At 35.6% G+C, this 15,860-nt stretch overlaps 1 protein-coding gene across 1 annotated transcript; it reads right to left on the bottom strand.

Annotated features, from left to right (window-relative positions):
• Positions 1-5,666: 5,666 nt before the first annotated feature.
• Positions 5,667-15,787, bottom strand: LOC125054671 (fumarylacetoacetate hydrolase domain-containing protein 2). The gene is made up of 5 exons (XM_047656688.1): positions 15,376-15,787; positions 9,990-10,215; positions 7,905-8,069; positions 7,021-7,187; positions 5,667-6,122 (listed from the first exon to the last, which is right to left on the bottom strand). Exons 1-5 carry the CDS (start codon positions 15,663-15,665, stop codon positions 5,966-5,968), a joined length of 1,005 nt encoding a protein of 334 aa, XP_047512644.1. The 5' UTR covers positions 15,666-15,787; the 3' UTR covers positions 5,667-5,965.
• Between the last annotated feature and the right edge of the window lie 73 nt (positions 15,788-15,860).

Here is a 15,860-nt window from a genome sequence, read left to right on the forward strand (position 1 = left end):
GTATCTCAAATAAACTCAAACCGCACCCTTAAATAAAAAATAAACACAGACACCGATATATTATGTCTATAATAAGAAGAAATCTATAAACAAAGCGTGGTTCAGCCACGCATATTATAAATTTAGTCAATATCCCAGTAGTGATTTGATAGTGAAAAAAAATTAAAAAAAAAAAAGATGAAGTATTTCTTGTTCATTTAAACATTAATCTTTTGATTAATATTCTACAACAACGCCCGCATAAATTAGCCCAATAAATAAATAATAATGTTTGGCTACGCGTTATAAAATTATGTATGCCCTCTTTTCGCGTTGATGAGTAATTCAACGCAGCGTGGCAATTAAAAAGAATTTGTGCTCCCGAACGTAGGTCATTCATCCCACTCCGCCATATGGGGACGCGATCAAGACTATGCATTAATTAGACGAACTAACACGTGCATAATGTAAATGGATTATTTTGACAATTCTTAAAAGTAAAAAGATGTGTCTAACTTCGTTATAAGTTATGATGTCTACCTACAGTCACCACCACAAGCCTGTGTTATGTTCAACACTAGGCGAGATTACAAAAAAATCTGTGGCTCTCGGTTTAACCCGTTTCAGTCGAAGCGTGTTGATAAATAAATTCACTACACTGTAAAAGGATTGCTAGACTAACGCGCCAAATAATACTATAGAATATAGATTATAACCATAGACTAATTAATGCTAAGAAGTTAGCAACCTTCAGCCACTGCTATTTTAAAAATGGAATTCAATACACACAGGCCATGCACACATGTAGCCTTTGTAAAACACGTTAAATTAAATTACAAGTGACTTAAATCTCCAACAATCAATCTAAAACCGTTCAAATCACGCCGCATTTATCGAATTAGTGTAGAAACGTTAATAAGGATACTGGTACTGGCCGTCGTTTGCTCTTTGCCCGCGGATGCAACCAATTGACCAATTTACTAAAGCTAAATGGTTCTTTAGGAATTGTGCCCGCTTTAAGTAATAGTCAGGAAAGGTCATAGATACGTAAAAATATCTCCAAAATCCTTACCTTTTAACGCATTTACATTTTGTGTGCTGTCAGAAATTTGTGGTTTATTTAATGAGGTAAACACCGTTCTACCATTACAATGGCCATAATAAGTGCCTATGTTTATGACCCGCATATATATAAACGTTAGTTTTACACACCAAAAAATTAAATATAATAAAAAAATACTTTACTACTAAATAAAACGAACGGTCAAAAGTCGGTGCAAACATGCTGCAAAGGGCTTTTAATCAAAGCTAATGCGTAGGCGACACAATGTGAATATAATTGTCTATCCAGACGATTTTAATTTGTATTCGTCGAATTACTGTCTGTAAAGCAAGAGTAGGTAATCTAGCTAAGTTTCATTTCAATTCTTGTATTACAGATTTTTCAACGAATTATTGCTCTGTCTCAATGGAATAGTATCTACAAGAAATAAAAATATAATACTAAATCGAAATAAGGATGGATGAAGGTAATTGTATTTATTGTAAATTTGTGTGTGTTTCATGTAATCATACTTTATTTGCATGTGTGAAATTGGTCGACACTGGTCTAGTATAAAATTCAACCATAGCGGGTATATCCCACCGAAGGTAAAAGCCGAATCTTTCTTTTTAATCTCAGAGTGCCCATTGATTTGCTTCCCGTAGTAATTTGTTTCGGTAGACCACAGACCGTCATGTGCTCCATCGATAGAACCCTGACGTTTAGCACAAACTTCTATAATTCCAGCTTTATCACGAACTATATGCTTGCTTAATCCAAATACGTTTACAGACCGCTCATGTTTTCAATTTGAATATATATTGATACTTACTGAATTACAAACTATTTGCTTTACGCTTAATCTGAATGAACTGTGCAGTGGGTGCTTTTCTCACACAGAGAAATAGCTGTGAATCTAGCGACGATATGGCGCCATAACGAGGTGGTAGCTTCTACTTATAATTATAGATTTAAATTATTTAATTATTAATTATATTAATAATTAAATTTATCTTATCCCAGCTAGAAGATGAATTAGAATAGAAGAGATCAAGAACAAGGAAGAAGAATAATGTAACTAAATCTGGTTCCTAAGTACTAGTGCCGCAGGAGTGTTTTATGTATCTCCTGCTGCTTAAGTGCTTATCAATAGATTTAGAGATTCGTCTTTTAAAGAAGAAAGAAGAGAAGCTAAAACAACCGAATTTGATTTAGGAATCTCATGTCTTTATTGAAACATGCACAGAGCGAAATGATTCGAAATAAAATTATGTTAATATTATATAATTGTTACACAGAAAACAACATACCTTTGTAATAACCAGATGCAAGTATAGTGGACAAAATATTCACCAGTAATAATAATGAATGTTACATTAAGTAAATGTGTTGTTCCTAGGCCGGACTTTTAAAGTTTGATTAGATTTTTATATAAAGATCATTTAATTGATTACGAAATTCATTCATTGTATGTTTACGGGATCCACTAGCCACTTGAACGAAGGGTAAACTCAATAAAACGAAGCAAATGAGAGAAGTGAAATCAAAAGCCATCTTGGTATACGTTAGCAATTAAATGAAAGACTTTATTTTACACAGACATACATACCATTTTATACGATTTTCAGATACAGATGGATATTAATTTTAAAAATTAAAATGTTATCGTTTTTTACAGTGGGCCAAACCATTGCGGGTGATCAGCGTATCAGTTGTGATAAAAAGTAAGACATTAATTATTTCGTTTTGTTTCAGAATGAAATGACCAAAATATTTTTTTAAATACTTTATTTAATAATTGCTTAACAAGTATAGTGATTGTCAAGCGGAAGGAAAACCAAGATAACGTTACAGAATATTTTTCTTGAATTTTCGATCTCTACAGATTGTTTTGTTATACAGCAAACAATTATTTAAAATGAAAAAACATTTCGTCAAAAAATATTTTTATTGAGAGCAAAATTGTCGTTTCTAAAACGATAAGAATATTTCGGTGTATATAAAATCGCTTAATTTGGATTGAGATAGAAACAATTAAAAATACAAACAACAGGCTTGCTCGGTAAGTACTCAGCCGTGTTCCACATTGTTGAATCTTTGATATAAAGATATTCCGGTTTCCTTTCGAACACTTGCTCGTAGGGTGATGGTTTTCTTAGTGCGTAGGAAAACATTCAGTGGCTAAGTGGAAGTTCAGGACAAACACTTCTTTATAAATTCTAAATATACTTTTGAATTGAAATTAGAGATAACTTAAGGAAAATCTAAATTGTTATTCAAAATAAGAATGATATTGACATTCACTCTTGTAGTTTTATCATAGTATAATTTTCATGTGATAAGAATTAAGGCAGGGTGCTCAATTTAAATAGGAAAAGGGGTGTTAATGCAAAATTAATAAAATCATCTTATTTCTTCGTTACTGAGTCCTTAAATTTTTCGTGAACTAAAGATTTCTTTTTAAAACATTTATGTTTTTGTGAAACAAAAATGGCAACCCTGGTAAAAACACGAAACTCTTAGTCCACGTTTTATTTTAGCGTTCAATAATTTTAGGAAGGTCGGATGCACGTTCTATGACGCAAGATTTAGAAAGATAAATACACAATCAAACACACACGAGAGACTAATTGAAAAATTGTGACCAATAGAATCCCAGCAATTGCATTCCCAATTGGCCTATTCAGTGCACTGCAAATCTGTGCAATCAACTGTCAGTTATTTGAATCTACGATATCCTGTATGGGTATATTACCAATTTATCACAGCCTCACTCAAGTGTGATAGATCAAATTATGATGGTTATTCGACCCGTATAGATCACTTAAGTTAATAAAACTCCCCTTGGCTATTAAATTTAATAGTCTATGAAAGGGCCACAAACGGTTCTTCCTGTTTAAACGGAAGACGCCGATTGGCTCAATTGAGTGCTCTGTTCACCAATCAGCGAGGCTGTTGCTATGATATATTGGTTCTTGAGGAATGTCTAACGGTTGGACATTTTAGAAGCTTTAATGCATGTTTCATTTATTCCCTAGTTTCACTTATTTTAATTATTTTTTTATCCTTACTAGTTAGAGTTAGTAGAGTTGAAGTTTTTATGGATCCTAAGTGAGACCAATATATATAGGTTCTATAGGTTTCAGGATCAAGGAGTTCCATTGTTTTTATAGCAGTGAAGCTAGCTAGTTTGACACAAGTTAGTCACAAGAAATTTTGACAGTGGCAACATTCCCTTTCTTCAGCCTGTATTGTCACATCGCGTAGAGAAATAAGAATTCTTAAATCCTTGTAATTATTTCTGTATCTGCATTCGCAATAAATTACAGTTTTTATTTTTGTAGCTCACGCCAATTTCCCAAAAGGGTAGACATAAGCCACATACCTACCTCTACTTGCTATGGTCCCACCTGTCTTGCTTTCTCTACTCTCAGAATAATAATTTAGAACTATAGTAAGTTATTACTTAATGTGATGCGAGTGGTTGCCTTTCTGTCTCTATTATAGGCTGTTCAGGAGCGGCGATCGGCAGACGTAACTTAACTTACAAATGATCTCTTCAACAGTTACGTCAAATATTTAGTTATTGACAACTCCAACGAAGTTTAATAAATGTATTTTATTTGAAAGATCTATTTTCTATTACAACCCGGCCCGGCTTCGCTCGGGTGAACATTGATTTTTAAACATTTTTTGTAGATTTATATGTTCTTCAATATTGTTAAACATTATTTTATTCTATCATCAATAGTTGTTTGTTGTTTTAGCAGAACATGCGAAGAAAGATATTTTATAGGCATTTTTTACACCTTGGGTACCAGTATTGTAGTTTTAGTAGGGACTTTTATTTTTTTCTCGCAATTAAAATAGCCTAAATTAATCAGTGATAAAATATTCAAATGGTGAAAGAATTTTTAAAATCGGTCCAGTACTTTTTGAGCCAATTCGTTACATGTAAAGGCCGATTTACATTATCTTAGTGTTTAGGAGAGTGCTTTAGGATAGTATTTTAGTTGAAACATGTAAACGCTACTTGCTTTAGTAAACGCTACGCTAAAGAACTTGCCTTTCAAGTTGTACTAAAGCACTCTCCTAAACACTAAGATAATGTAAATCGGCCTTTACATACAAATCTTTCCTCTTTATAATATTACTAGCTGACCTGGCAAACGCCTGCCATGTATAATATCATTTATAATAAAAAATAGGAGTTGATCGTAGAGGGGTGAAAATTTGGGTTTGTATGTGTAATGCTGTATCATAAAAAAATAAAAATAAATAAAAATTTATCTAAAAATTAAAAAAAATAATAATTTAGGGGTGGACTACCCTTAAAATTTAGGGGGATGAAAAATAGATGTTGTCCGATTCTCAGACATACCCAATATGCACACAAAATTTCATGAGATTCGGTCAAGCCGTTTCGGAGGAGTTTAACTACAAATCCCGCGACACGAGAGTTTTATATATTAGAAGTCATATTGATAGGTCAGTTAACACTGGTTCCGAGGGCTTCATATTCAGGGGCTTTCGAACTCGAATTTACTTCCCGATTTTAATGACTTAATTAACGTCTTTGATAACAATGTTCTATAAAAAGACTCAAATAAGTACAATAATATAATAAACAATGATAAAACCAATGTTTATAATAATAAAAATCATTTAATATACAAATAAAAATGTGGATAAACTTAAACAATTCTTTATCGTCTACTTATAGAGATTGTATTTACTACAGAAATGAACCCATAAAATACTCCAATAATATAACTATTGCACTATATTTTGTAACTATTGTTGCTTTATACAAAAAGCAACAAAAAACTATGTAATAACATATTCATAAAATTTAACTTATGCTCGTAGTGTGTGTATGTAAGTAACAGCGTAGTACTCCCGTAAAAAGGAGTTCTCTCCATTATCTTTTTAATATTGGCAGTTTTAAAACTTTTCCACTTTGACCACGAGAGTCCCTATATCTTGGATGGTGCTTTCTACGAGGTCACCGGGTTTAAGGTATTCCGGGGGTGATCGGTACATACCCACACCCCCAGGAGTGCCTGTTAATATGATGTCACCCGGTAGGAGAGTCATTACCCTGAAAAAGGTTTGGTTAAATTGCAGTGAATGTTATTTTTTAATAGTACGTGATTTAAAAAAAATCAGTAGCGCTACAACCTTTTTAGGTCTTGGCCTCAGATGTTTGAATCTGTTTCATGATCATTTTTAAATCTAATAGGAAGGTGATCAGCCTCCAATGCCTGACACACGATGTTTTCCTTCACCGTTCGAGCAAAATGTTAAATGCGCACATAGAAAGAAATTCCATTGGTGCATAGCCGGGGATCGAACCTACGACCTCAGGTATGAGAGTCGCACGCTGAAGCCACTAGGCCAACGCTGCTGCAGTACATGACTTACATGATTAAATACAGTGTAAATATTTATAACTCTATATAAATTGTTATAACGAAAAGCTCTCTATAACGTAAAAATGAATTTAATTTATTTGGTTTAACCCATTACCCATTTATTAGCTCTTCCCTCCCTATAACGAAACCTGTCTATAACGAATAAAAAGGCTCGGTCAATTGAAATTCGTTATAAAGAGTTTACACTGTAAATCATGTACAACTCTTTCAATTAGACTTAAATTTTCTCTCTGCTTATAATAGAACTGGTGTGGAAATATGATGCCCTATGTAACTTTTTTCTCAGAATTAGCAAGCAGAAAACTGGTATGAATGAGGAATAAATCTATGAATCTAATAACGCTGAAGCAATACCACGAAAACAATTAGCATGACTTCTTTTGTTCCTTCTTTTTTCTTCTCGGTAATTTAGCATCTTCATTGCTTAGTTTTAAGGTAAACAAATTTAAAGTAATTAAAAGGCTTCTAATTCCGCGGTAATCAAACAAGCAACTCTACTCTATATGTAATAGAAAAGGACAGGTGAGTGCTTTAGTTAGAATAAAGGAATCTTAATATACTTACGATGATAGCCTCTCAATAACATCAGGTATCTTATGCACCAACTGATCTGTGCAACTCGATTGCTTAAGTACGCCATTAACAGAGCATTTGATCTCTAGTTTTTGTGGGTCTGTTATCTCATCACTTGTGGTAATACACGGCCCAATAGGACAGAATGTGTCCATTGACTGAAATTTGTGTCTTGTTTTATAATTGCATCAGACTAAGACTTAATAGGCGTTCTGTACATACATTTTTATTGTTAAAGAACTAAAAATATATAATATATATAATATAATATATATAATATAATATATATGTAATATATAATGGCGAGGTCTTACTGACCAATACTTAGTACTACTACTAGTATACAGTCAAAACCGTTTACGACGACATCGTTTAGACTTTAAGACAACATACCGGTTATATTGACCAAAATCAAAGGTCCCGGCTGATAGAAGTATGTATAATAATACATGAACACTAATCATCGGCTGTTATGACTATCGGTTTTTACGACCGAATATGAGTAGTCCCTTCGATATCGTTATAATAGATATTGGCTGTATATAGAAGAACAAATCTGAATCAATTCAGTAAAATTTTAGTTAGAAAACCTTCAGCTGGCTAAATTAAATACATAATCATTTTCCATTCGGATTTTTTTCTCTACGATTTTAATCAAGTTTAATAGATCGATATACTTAACTTAAGAAATTTTACCTCAAAAAAGTGAGCTTATATACATTAAACAAAACGTTAAAAATTTAAAATGAGATTTAAACATTATAAAATATTGTTATTTTTATAATTTCAGGAAGTAGCAAACCTTCAAGGATACGGAGATTATTTGATTTTGTCAAAGATTTCTATTTAAAACTAGTTTTAATTGTGTATCTTACCTTTCCAAGCAAAAACTGCCCACCATTCTTAGTCTTCTGCCAATCCCTTGCGCTTATATCCTGAGCTACTGTGTACCCAAAGACATAGTCAAAAGCATTCATCGCTTTGACGTTACTCGCTGGCTTCCCGATCACTACCACTAATTCCACCTCCCAGTCCACTTTCTGTAATTTGTAACTAACTTTAAAAAAACAAAAGAAGGTTTATAATATGATGAGCTGTTTTTACTCTTTAGCTTGGTTGAGTTTCAGGAAGTATTCAATATTGAGTTTAACCTTAGTTTTGTGCGTAACGTAACCGATATTTCATAGAAAAATTTCGCACAGACGTAAGTATTTACTACTTTGTCAAACTCATGCTATATATTGGACGATATAGGGGCGAACCTAAGATTTTCAAGGATATTCGAAAGGTGGACGAATGTTTTGAAACAAGACATTTTTACAAAAAACTAATATGTCTTCTGTGCTCACTTAATGTATATAAGACAAATTAATTAATAATTCATTTTGAAATTATCTTATTTCAGCAATTTTGTGACAAAATGTAGTATCTGAATTTCGTGGATAAGTAAGTAGTTTCTTGGGTGTGGGCTATAGTGGAATGTGTAGAATACCACATTCTCACTATTAAATAATATGATCTATGAATAGGACATATTCTTCGTCTCTTCAGTTGATAATTTTTCCTTTATAGATCTTTATAAGCAAGTAGGTGATCAGCCTTTGATGTCTAACGCATGTATCTATTACGCTTAATGCGGATATAGATAAACTCATTGGTAGAGGTTCGAATTTCAATTCAACCCCACTGTTGAGACCAGCATACTTAAATTTATGGCTAACCCTGCTCTCTAACACGAAAATATTGTGACCATAAACAGTCCATGCATTAGGGTGACGTCATCCCGCATAAACGCAATTATTTCATCCACCTACATGAATGAGACTCAATTTGCCTCAATAATTGACCCCAATTGGACCATGGGTCATATGCTCTGATTCATAGTTTATAAAAATTGTGGATTAACACATCTGCCGTTGCATGCAGATGGTAATTGAGAACGAAAATACAATAAATATTTAATGAATCGCACACGAAGTCTTAATGATAATTAAAACATAATGACGTACAGAGATGAGGTACGTGGATTCGATTCCCAGCCAACCAATAATTGATTCAGCTTGCAGAGATCGGGTGACACGTGCTATAAAGAAATATTTCGTGCCACCAACATTCTACTATTATAAAATTTTAGCGGATTTAAACCCTTGTCAATCCGAGACTAAATGATAAATGATTTATTTCTGTAAGTAGGTTTTTACAAACACTTTTACACGTCAAACATTTTTTTTTAAACTAGATGAGATCGACGTTTCCTATCTAGTCAGATAAATCGTCTCTGAGAAGAAACGCTGAAACAAACTCAGAGGTCACAGTCTCTTTTAAAGTCCAGACATAACAAGATTACGTGAAGACCATGTAGATTGCAGTCTGAAATGGTCTTTTGAGGAAAGAACCACACAAATTGAGTGGACCTGTCAAGTCCAAAGACAAGACATTTGGGTAGGCCGCATAAATTACTCAAACCGTCAGACTATGACTAAAGTGTTACATACATTAAATAACAGGACATCTGTGAGTGTGGCTTGGATGAAGGCACTGTATCTCACATTCTATTTAATTGTACCAAACTAACCTATCCTCTCTATGACGTTCTTCCCCGTAAAGTTCCCCGTCCTTTAAGTGTTAAATGTTTGTTAATGTTTGTGTTTAGTCCATATTGTAGATTTTTATGTAAATATATAGAAAGCAATAAAATTAAAGTGTAATAAACAATATTTAATAATGTTATTATTACACACTCATATTTGTGTTGTCTGTGCCGTCTTAAAACTAACAATCGAATTGCAACTATTTTGTTTTTGTTTAGGTGCATATTCAAAATTAACTTAATTATTATTTTCACCGATCAATCTCCATCGTGCCTTCTCCATCTACACGACACTGGCGAAGTACCTTGTGCCCAGATGGCACAAATAAAAGCCATTAAAAAAATAAAAAATAAAAATAACAGGACTTACATCAGTAACATCAACTCTAAGCCGGACGCTATCCGATGGGCCTACAACAGTACTAGCGAATTTGCTGAATATCATTGGAACCTCAGGAGGCGTCAAATTTTGTTCTTCACAGTGATCTTTATAGTTTAGTCCTATGCATAGAACCTTGTCCATACCCGTAATCGGTGCTTTAAGATTTACAGATGATACCGGTAGCTTTGCTGCGTCAGTAACACATTCACAGAGGCTGAAAATATAGTTTGGTGAGCACACAAACAATAAATTGAGCATAAATTCAAAATGTTGTACAATCATATATTTTAAAATTGTAAAAATATATATATGAAATTGTAAATATGTGATTTATTTACTATAAAATGTAAATTATTTATGGTGAAAAATAATAAGTATTAATAGAAATTTATTAATAAATAGTATTGAAACAATCAGGTATAATAAAATTTATATCATAAATGAATTAAGTTAAAAAAACTAACAAATATTTTCCATTTGCATTTTTGCTAATGGCACATTTTATGCTATATCTATCTATATATATATATAATGAAAATGGTCTTCGTTTGAGGCTCAATCACGCCGAAACCACTGATCGTATCGTATATGAAACTACCACCATTCGATGCGAAATTTTTCCTAGATGGTGGAATTCTAACGTTCCTTCAGTTTTTTATTGCTGTTTTACTTTTATGAAAATTTATCCATACGGACTTCACCGCGGAAACATTCGGGGAGACTTCCTAGAACCTCTAAACGTCAACATCTGTTAAAAACTCGATTTTCGAAATATTTCAATTTTCTTAGCGGGAAGTTAAAAAGAAGAATAATAAAAATATGAAAAAAAATAAAATAATGAAACATAAAATTTATTTTAATTCGTCCAGCAAAGCGGGCGCGAAACGGCTAGTACATTCATAAAAATAAAAAAGTCACCATTTCAACTAAAGTTTCATCTGTCTCTTTACATCGCAGTGCTAAAATAGTGTAACAGAGAAAGACTAAATAATACTTAAGTTAAGAGAATTAAATTTAGTTCTTACTATATCAATAATAATATAGCTGTTTCCCACCTAAATTTAATACCCTCTCACCAAAATATGTGACCCCCCACTCATGCATGTCTCGTTGTTAACTTAATTTTTTTCATTGCAGATTATCACTACATAGTATAAAACTAAGTTGCTTTCTCTGTCCCTATTTATGCTTAAATCTTTATAGTAACGGATTTTGATGCGGTTTTTTTAAATTGATATAGGAGTAATTGAAGAGAAAGGTTTATATGTATAATAACATCCATTAAATATGGATGGAGAAATACTGTTATTTTTGAGGTTTATAATGTGATGTCGTAAAACGTAAATAGTTACATTTTTCCGCTTAAATTGCGAACCCTACAAGATTTATCAAAATATTTTTTTTTTTTTTTTTTTTTTTATAGAACGGGGGGCAAACGGGCAGGAGGCTCACCTGATGTTAAGTGATACCGCCGCCCATGGACACTCTCAATGCCAGAGGGCTCGCGAGTGCGTTGCCGGCCTTTTAAGAATAGGTACGCTCTTTTCTTGAAGGACCCTAAGTCGAATTGGTTCGGAAATACTTGAGTGGGCAGCTGGTTCCACATAGTGGTTGTGCGCGGCAAAAACTGCCTTGAAAAACGCTCAGTTGTGGAACGGCGGACGTCGAGGTGATACGGGTGGAATTTCGTATTCTGTCTCGACGTCCGATGATGAAATTCAGCTGCAGGTATTAATCCGAACAACTCCTCTGAACACTCTCCATGGTAAATGCGGTAGAAGATGCAGAGTGACCCCACATCTCTACGCAACGCCAAAGGATCAAGCCGCTCGGAGAGGGATTGGTCGTCGACAATTCGAACCGCTCTGCGTTGTATACGGTCAAGTGGAAGGAGCTGGTACTGGGGAGCCCCCGCCCAGAGGTGAGAGCAGTACTCCATGTGGGGCCGAATTTGCGCTTTATATAGTTGCATGCGGTGGCCCGGAGTGAAGTACCGCCTCGCCTTGCTGAGCACACCAAGCTTTTTGGAGGCTAATTTAGCCTTTCCCTCCAAGTGACCGCGAAACTGAACGTCGTTCGATATGTCAACGCCAAATATTCCAATGCTGGCTGTGGCTTTAAGAAGAGTGTTTTCGAAAAGAGGAGTAGCGACAAAGGGTGTTTTTTTAGCGGAAAACGCGCAAACTTGTGTCTTCTTGGGGTTAAATTGGACTAGGTTTTGTCTGCCCCAGTCTGAGACTCCACGTAGTAGAGTTTCGACTTCAGACACAAGTTTGTTCCGGTACTCATCAACAACTGCCCGAGAAATACCTGCCCGGCCAGTGTAAAGAATATCCCCAGTGCTGTCATCCGCATAGCAGTGAATATTGCTAAGTTGCAACATATCATTGATATGCAGAAGAAATAGGGTCGGGGATAGAACACAGCCTTGTGGGACCCCAGCGTTCACGGGTTTAAGGTCGGAACATGCTCCGTCGATGACGACCTTGATGCTCCGATCGGCCAGAAAGCTGGAGATCCAATCGCATAATTTCTCGGGAAGCCCATAGGCTGGAAGCTTCGAGAGCAGTGCTCTGTGCCACACCCGATCGAAGGCTTTCGCTATGTCCAAACTTACCGCCAACGCCTCCCCCTTGGACTCAATTGCTTCCGCCCACCTATGGGTAAGGTATACAAGGAGGTCACCAGCTGAGCGACCACGACGAAAGCCGTACTGAGAATCGCTAATCAACTGGTGACCTTCTAGATAACTCAAGAGCTGGCAATTAATAATGGTTTCCATTATTTTGGAGAACAAGGAGGTTATAGCTATTGGGCGATAGTTGGACGGATCAGAGCGATCGCCTTTTTTTGGGATCGGATGTATCGAAGCGGTCTTCCAGCACTTCGGGACAGTGCCGAGCGAGTACAGGTACCGGAAAAGGCGCGTTAAGACCGGAGCCAACTCAGGAGCACAAGTACGCAGCACAATTGGGGGGATACCATCCGGCCCGCTCGACTTATGAATGTCCAAGGAAGATAGTGCTTTGCGGACAGCACGTTGCCGGAATGTGATTTCCGGCATCGAGGAATCACACCGCGAAATGGTCGGTGGTGATCTCCCTCGGTCATCCAAAGTCGAGTTGGACGCGAAGAGACAGCCCAAAAGGTCGGCCTTCTCCTTCGCAGTGTGGGCCAGAGAGTCATCCTCCCTGTGCAGTGGCGGAATGGAGGGCTGACAAAAATTCCCCTGGACAGCTTTGGCGAGAGACCAGAAGGCTCGAGTCCCTGAAGGGAGTTGGGCCAATCTCTCGCCAAATCTGGCAATGTGCTCTGACTTTGCCTTAGTGATTTCTCGTTTGAAGGACCTGGAGGCTGAGTTATATGCTGTTTTAAGTTCGCTGGTATTGGCATCACGAGATTTCGCCGCTTCCGCCCATGCCTTAAAGCATTCTCGCTTTCGACGCGAGGCCGCCTTGCAAGAACGTTTAAACCAGGGCTGAGACTTGCCACCGATCGGCACCGCAGAAAATGGAATAAAGAGTTCCATGCCCTGCAGAACCACTTCGGCGACAGAGGCGGCGACGGAATCTGGAGCTTTCGGCGAAAAGCACATGGGCCTCCAAGGGTAGGACGCAAAGAAAGACCGCATCCCGTCCCAATCTGCTGACTTATAGTGCCAAATACGGCGACAACCCATAAAGCGGGGCCGTGAAGGGCGCGTAGATGGCACAGTACTCCGGACCACACAATGATCTGATGAACCCAATGGCGGGTCAACAGAGACTTGATAGTTCTCCGGATGTGAAGTCAGCAGAAGGTCCAACAAAGAGGGTTTATGACCATCCACATCTGGTATTCGCGTAATCGCAGGGACCATTTGTGTCAGGTCGTAGGCTAAAGCAAAGTCGTGAAAGGATCTTCCCGCGTGATCGGTAGTTTCAGAGCCGAGCCAATCGGCATGGTGGGCGTTAAAATCGCCAAGTATCACGATTTCAGCGGTAGGAACCCTTTCGAGCAGGGAATCTGTAGCCATTTGGATGTGCTCAATGAGTCGGTCAGTTTCGATATTTCCGCTATGGGACCTATACAGGCATGCGTAGAATCGCGGATGGTCATCGCAGTCTACGCGCAGCCAGAGGTTAGATAGGTCCCTTCCTTCAAGCGTCCCGAGGCGACGAGAACAGATATCCTCTCTGACGTACACGCAAACTCCCGCCCGCGGCACAAATGAATGTTCCAATTTGTACCCCGGGTAGGAGAGGTAGGAAGTATCAGCCGGGGAGGAAATCTGAGTTTATAATGGTGGGTGACTTATATGACAGAATTTAAATTTTTATAAATTTTAAAAGGAACACACCGATAAACATGATTTTTGTGTAAACAATAATATTTTAAAAATAATAAAATTGCAGCTTTTTGATACATTTTTTATTCACATTCCTCTCCTAATGGTAGTAATGCTTAATAGCATTATAGTGTTATTAAATAACTGGACTATACATATAGTCCATTTATTTATTAACTTTATAATGTTGGTAAAGATAAAGCATATAATTCAACAGTAAATCAGAATAGTCATAAAATTTTTGTCTAACTATTACTAAAGGCCTTATAAGGCGCTGGATTGATAATGATATTTTTATTCATATAACAAAGGTGATTTTGTTAGATAAAATTGCAAAGGGCAAAAAAAAGAGTTTATTGTATCCTTCTTAATAACTTCTTACCTAATTATAAATAATATTTATTTTTTATTTAATCTAACCCGGAATTTAACATTGTAAGATTTTGCTTTCGGAGGGACTTTCAAATACCAGTTTTCTAAACAATGACTCTTATAAACTAGAAACTATACCTACTAGATTAACTAGATTAATAATCAATGTTTTTTTAAAGCTTAAGAAAATCTTAGTCTCTATGAAAGAATGCAAAAATTATTTAAAATATTGAATGCAATGAAATAAGGTAAAATTGTAATCACTTGATATCATTGACAAGTGAAAAGATGTTAAGTATATTGTAGGATTACTGTTGTCATGATAATGTTATCAGGTGTCAGATATTAAGCACTAGCAATACCTATTTTATTCTTAAATGTATTCATTACAACCAAAATGTAATTTTAATATTACACAGATAATTAAAACAATATGTATTATCATCTAAGAAGCAACTAAAATATGGTATTGATTTAAGGAATAGAAGTCAGTCCTTATTAATTTATTCTATTTTGCATTGTGCATTATTTTAATATACACTCTAAAGTTTTTACCTGGTTTTAAAGGCTACCTCTTATTACTCGGGTATAATAAATAAATAATCTTATTTGTTTTGTACATATAAATATGTTACCAAGAACTTATTAAAAATTTAAAATAATTTATAGACTTACCGGAAAATTTGTTTCATTTCCTTATTCCTTAGGATCTCCAATAGCGTTCTGGGTAAGGTCGGCACCGCCTTATTAAGGTCAATAACATTATCGCCATCTAAATATCCGACACGAATTTCATTTGGATTATTTGAGTAAGTAAATTGAACAAATTTCATATTTGCTACTTTTCCCGCCGAAAAACGTCGAAATCCGAATGCTGTGCCGGGTGTCGTATTATTGACAATATTTTGCAAAGTTTTAGGTTTTATATGCCTTATCACGCGATGGGCGAACCTTGTACTATGCATAGCCGATGAGGATAATATAATTTACGTCACTTGTTCAAGATTCACAAATAGATTTTGTGTAAATTGTACAAAAACTATTTTACAACAACAAAACTTTTTGAATAATTGTTACGCAAGTATAATATACTTGGTTTCAAAATGACATTGACAGATATATCCGTGACATATAACAATTAACTAGAATAGAGTTAGAAT

Source organism: Pieris napi, chromosome 12 (genome assembly GCF_905475465.1).
Source record: "Pieris napi chromosome 12, ilPieNapi1.2, whole genome shotgun sequence".
NCBI classification, from domain to species: domain Eukaryota; kingdom Metazoa; phylum Arthropoda; class Insecta; order Lepidoptera; family Pieridae; genus Pieris; species Pieris napi.

Excerpts from the sequence above, each read along its gene's own strand:
- LOC125054671 (XM_047656688.1), bottom strand. The coding sequence starts at position 15,665 with ATGCATAGTACAAGGTTCGCCCATCGCGTGATAAGGCATATAAAACCT. Across the intron at positions 10,216-15,375 it reads GAAATGAAACAAATTTTCCG|CCTCTGTGAATGTGTTACTG; the intron begins GTAAGTCTATAA and ends CTATATTTTCAG. Across the intron at positions 8,070-9,989 it reads TTAGAGTTGATGTTACTGAT|AAAGTGGACTGGGAGGTGGA; the intron begins GTAAGTCCTGTT and ends TACAAATTACAG.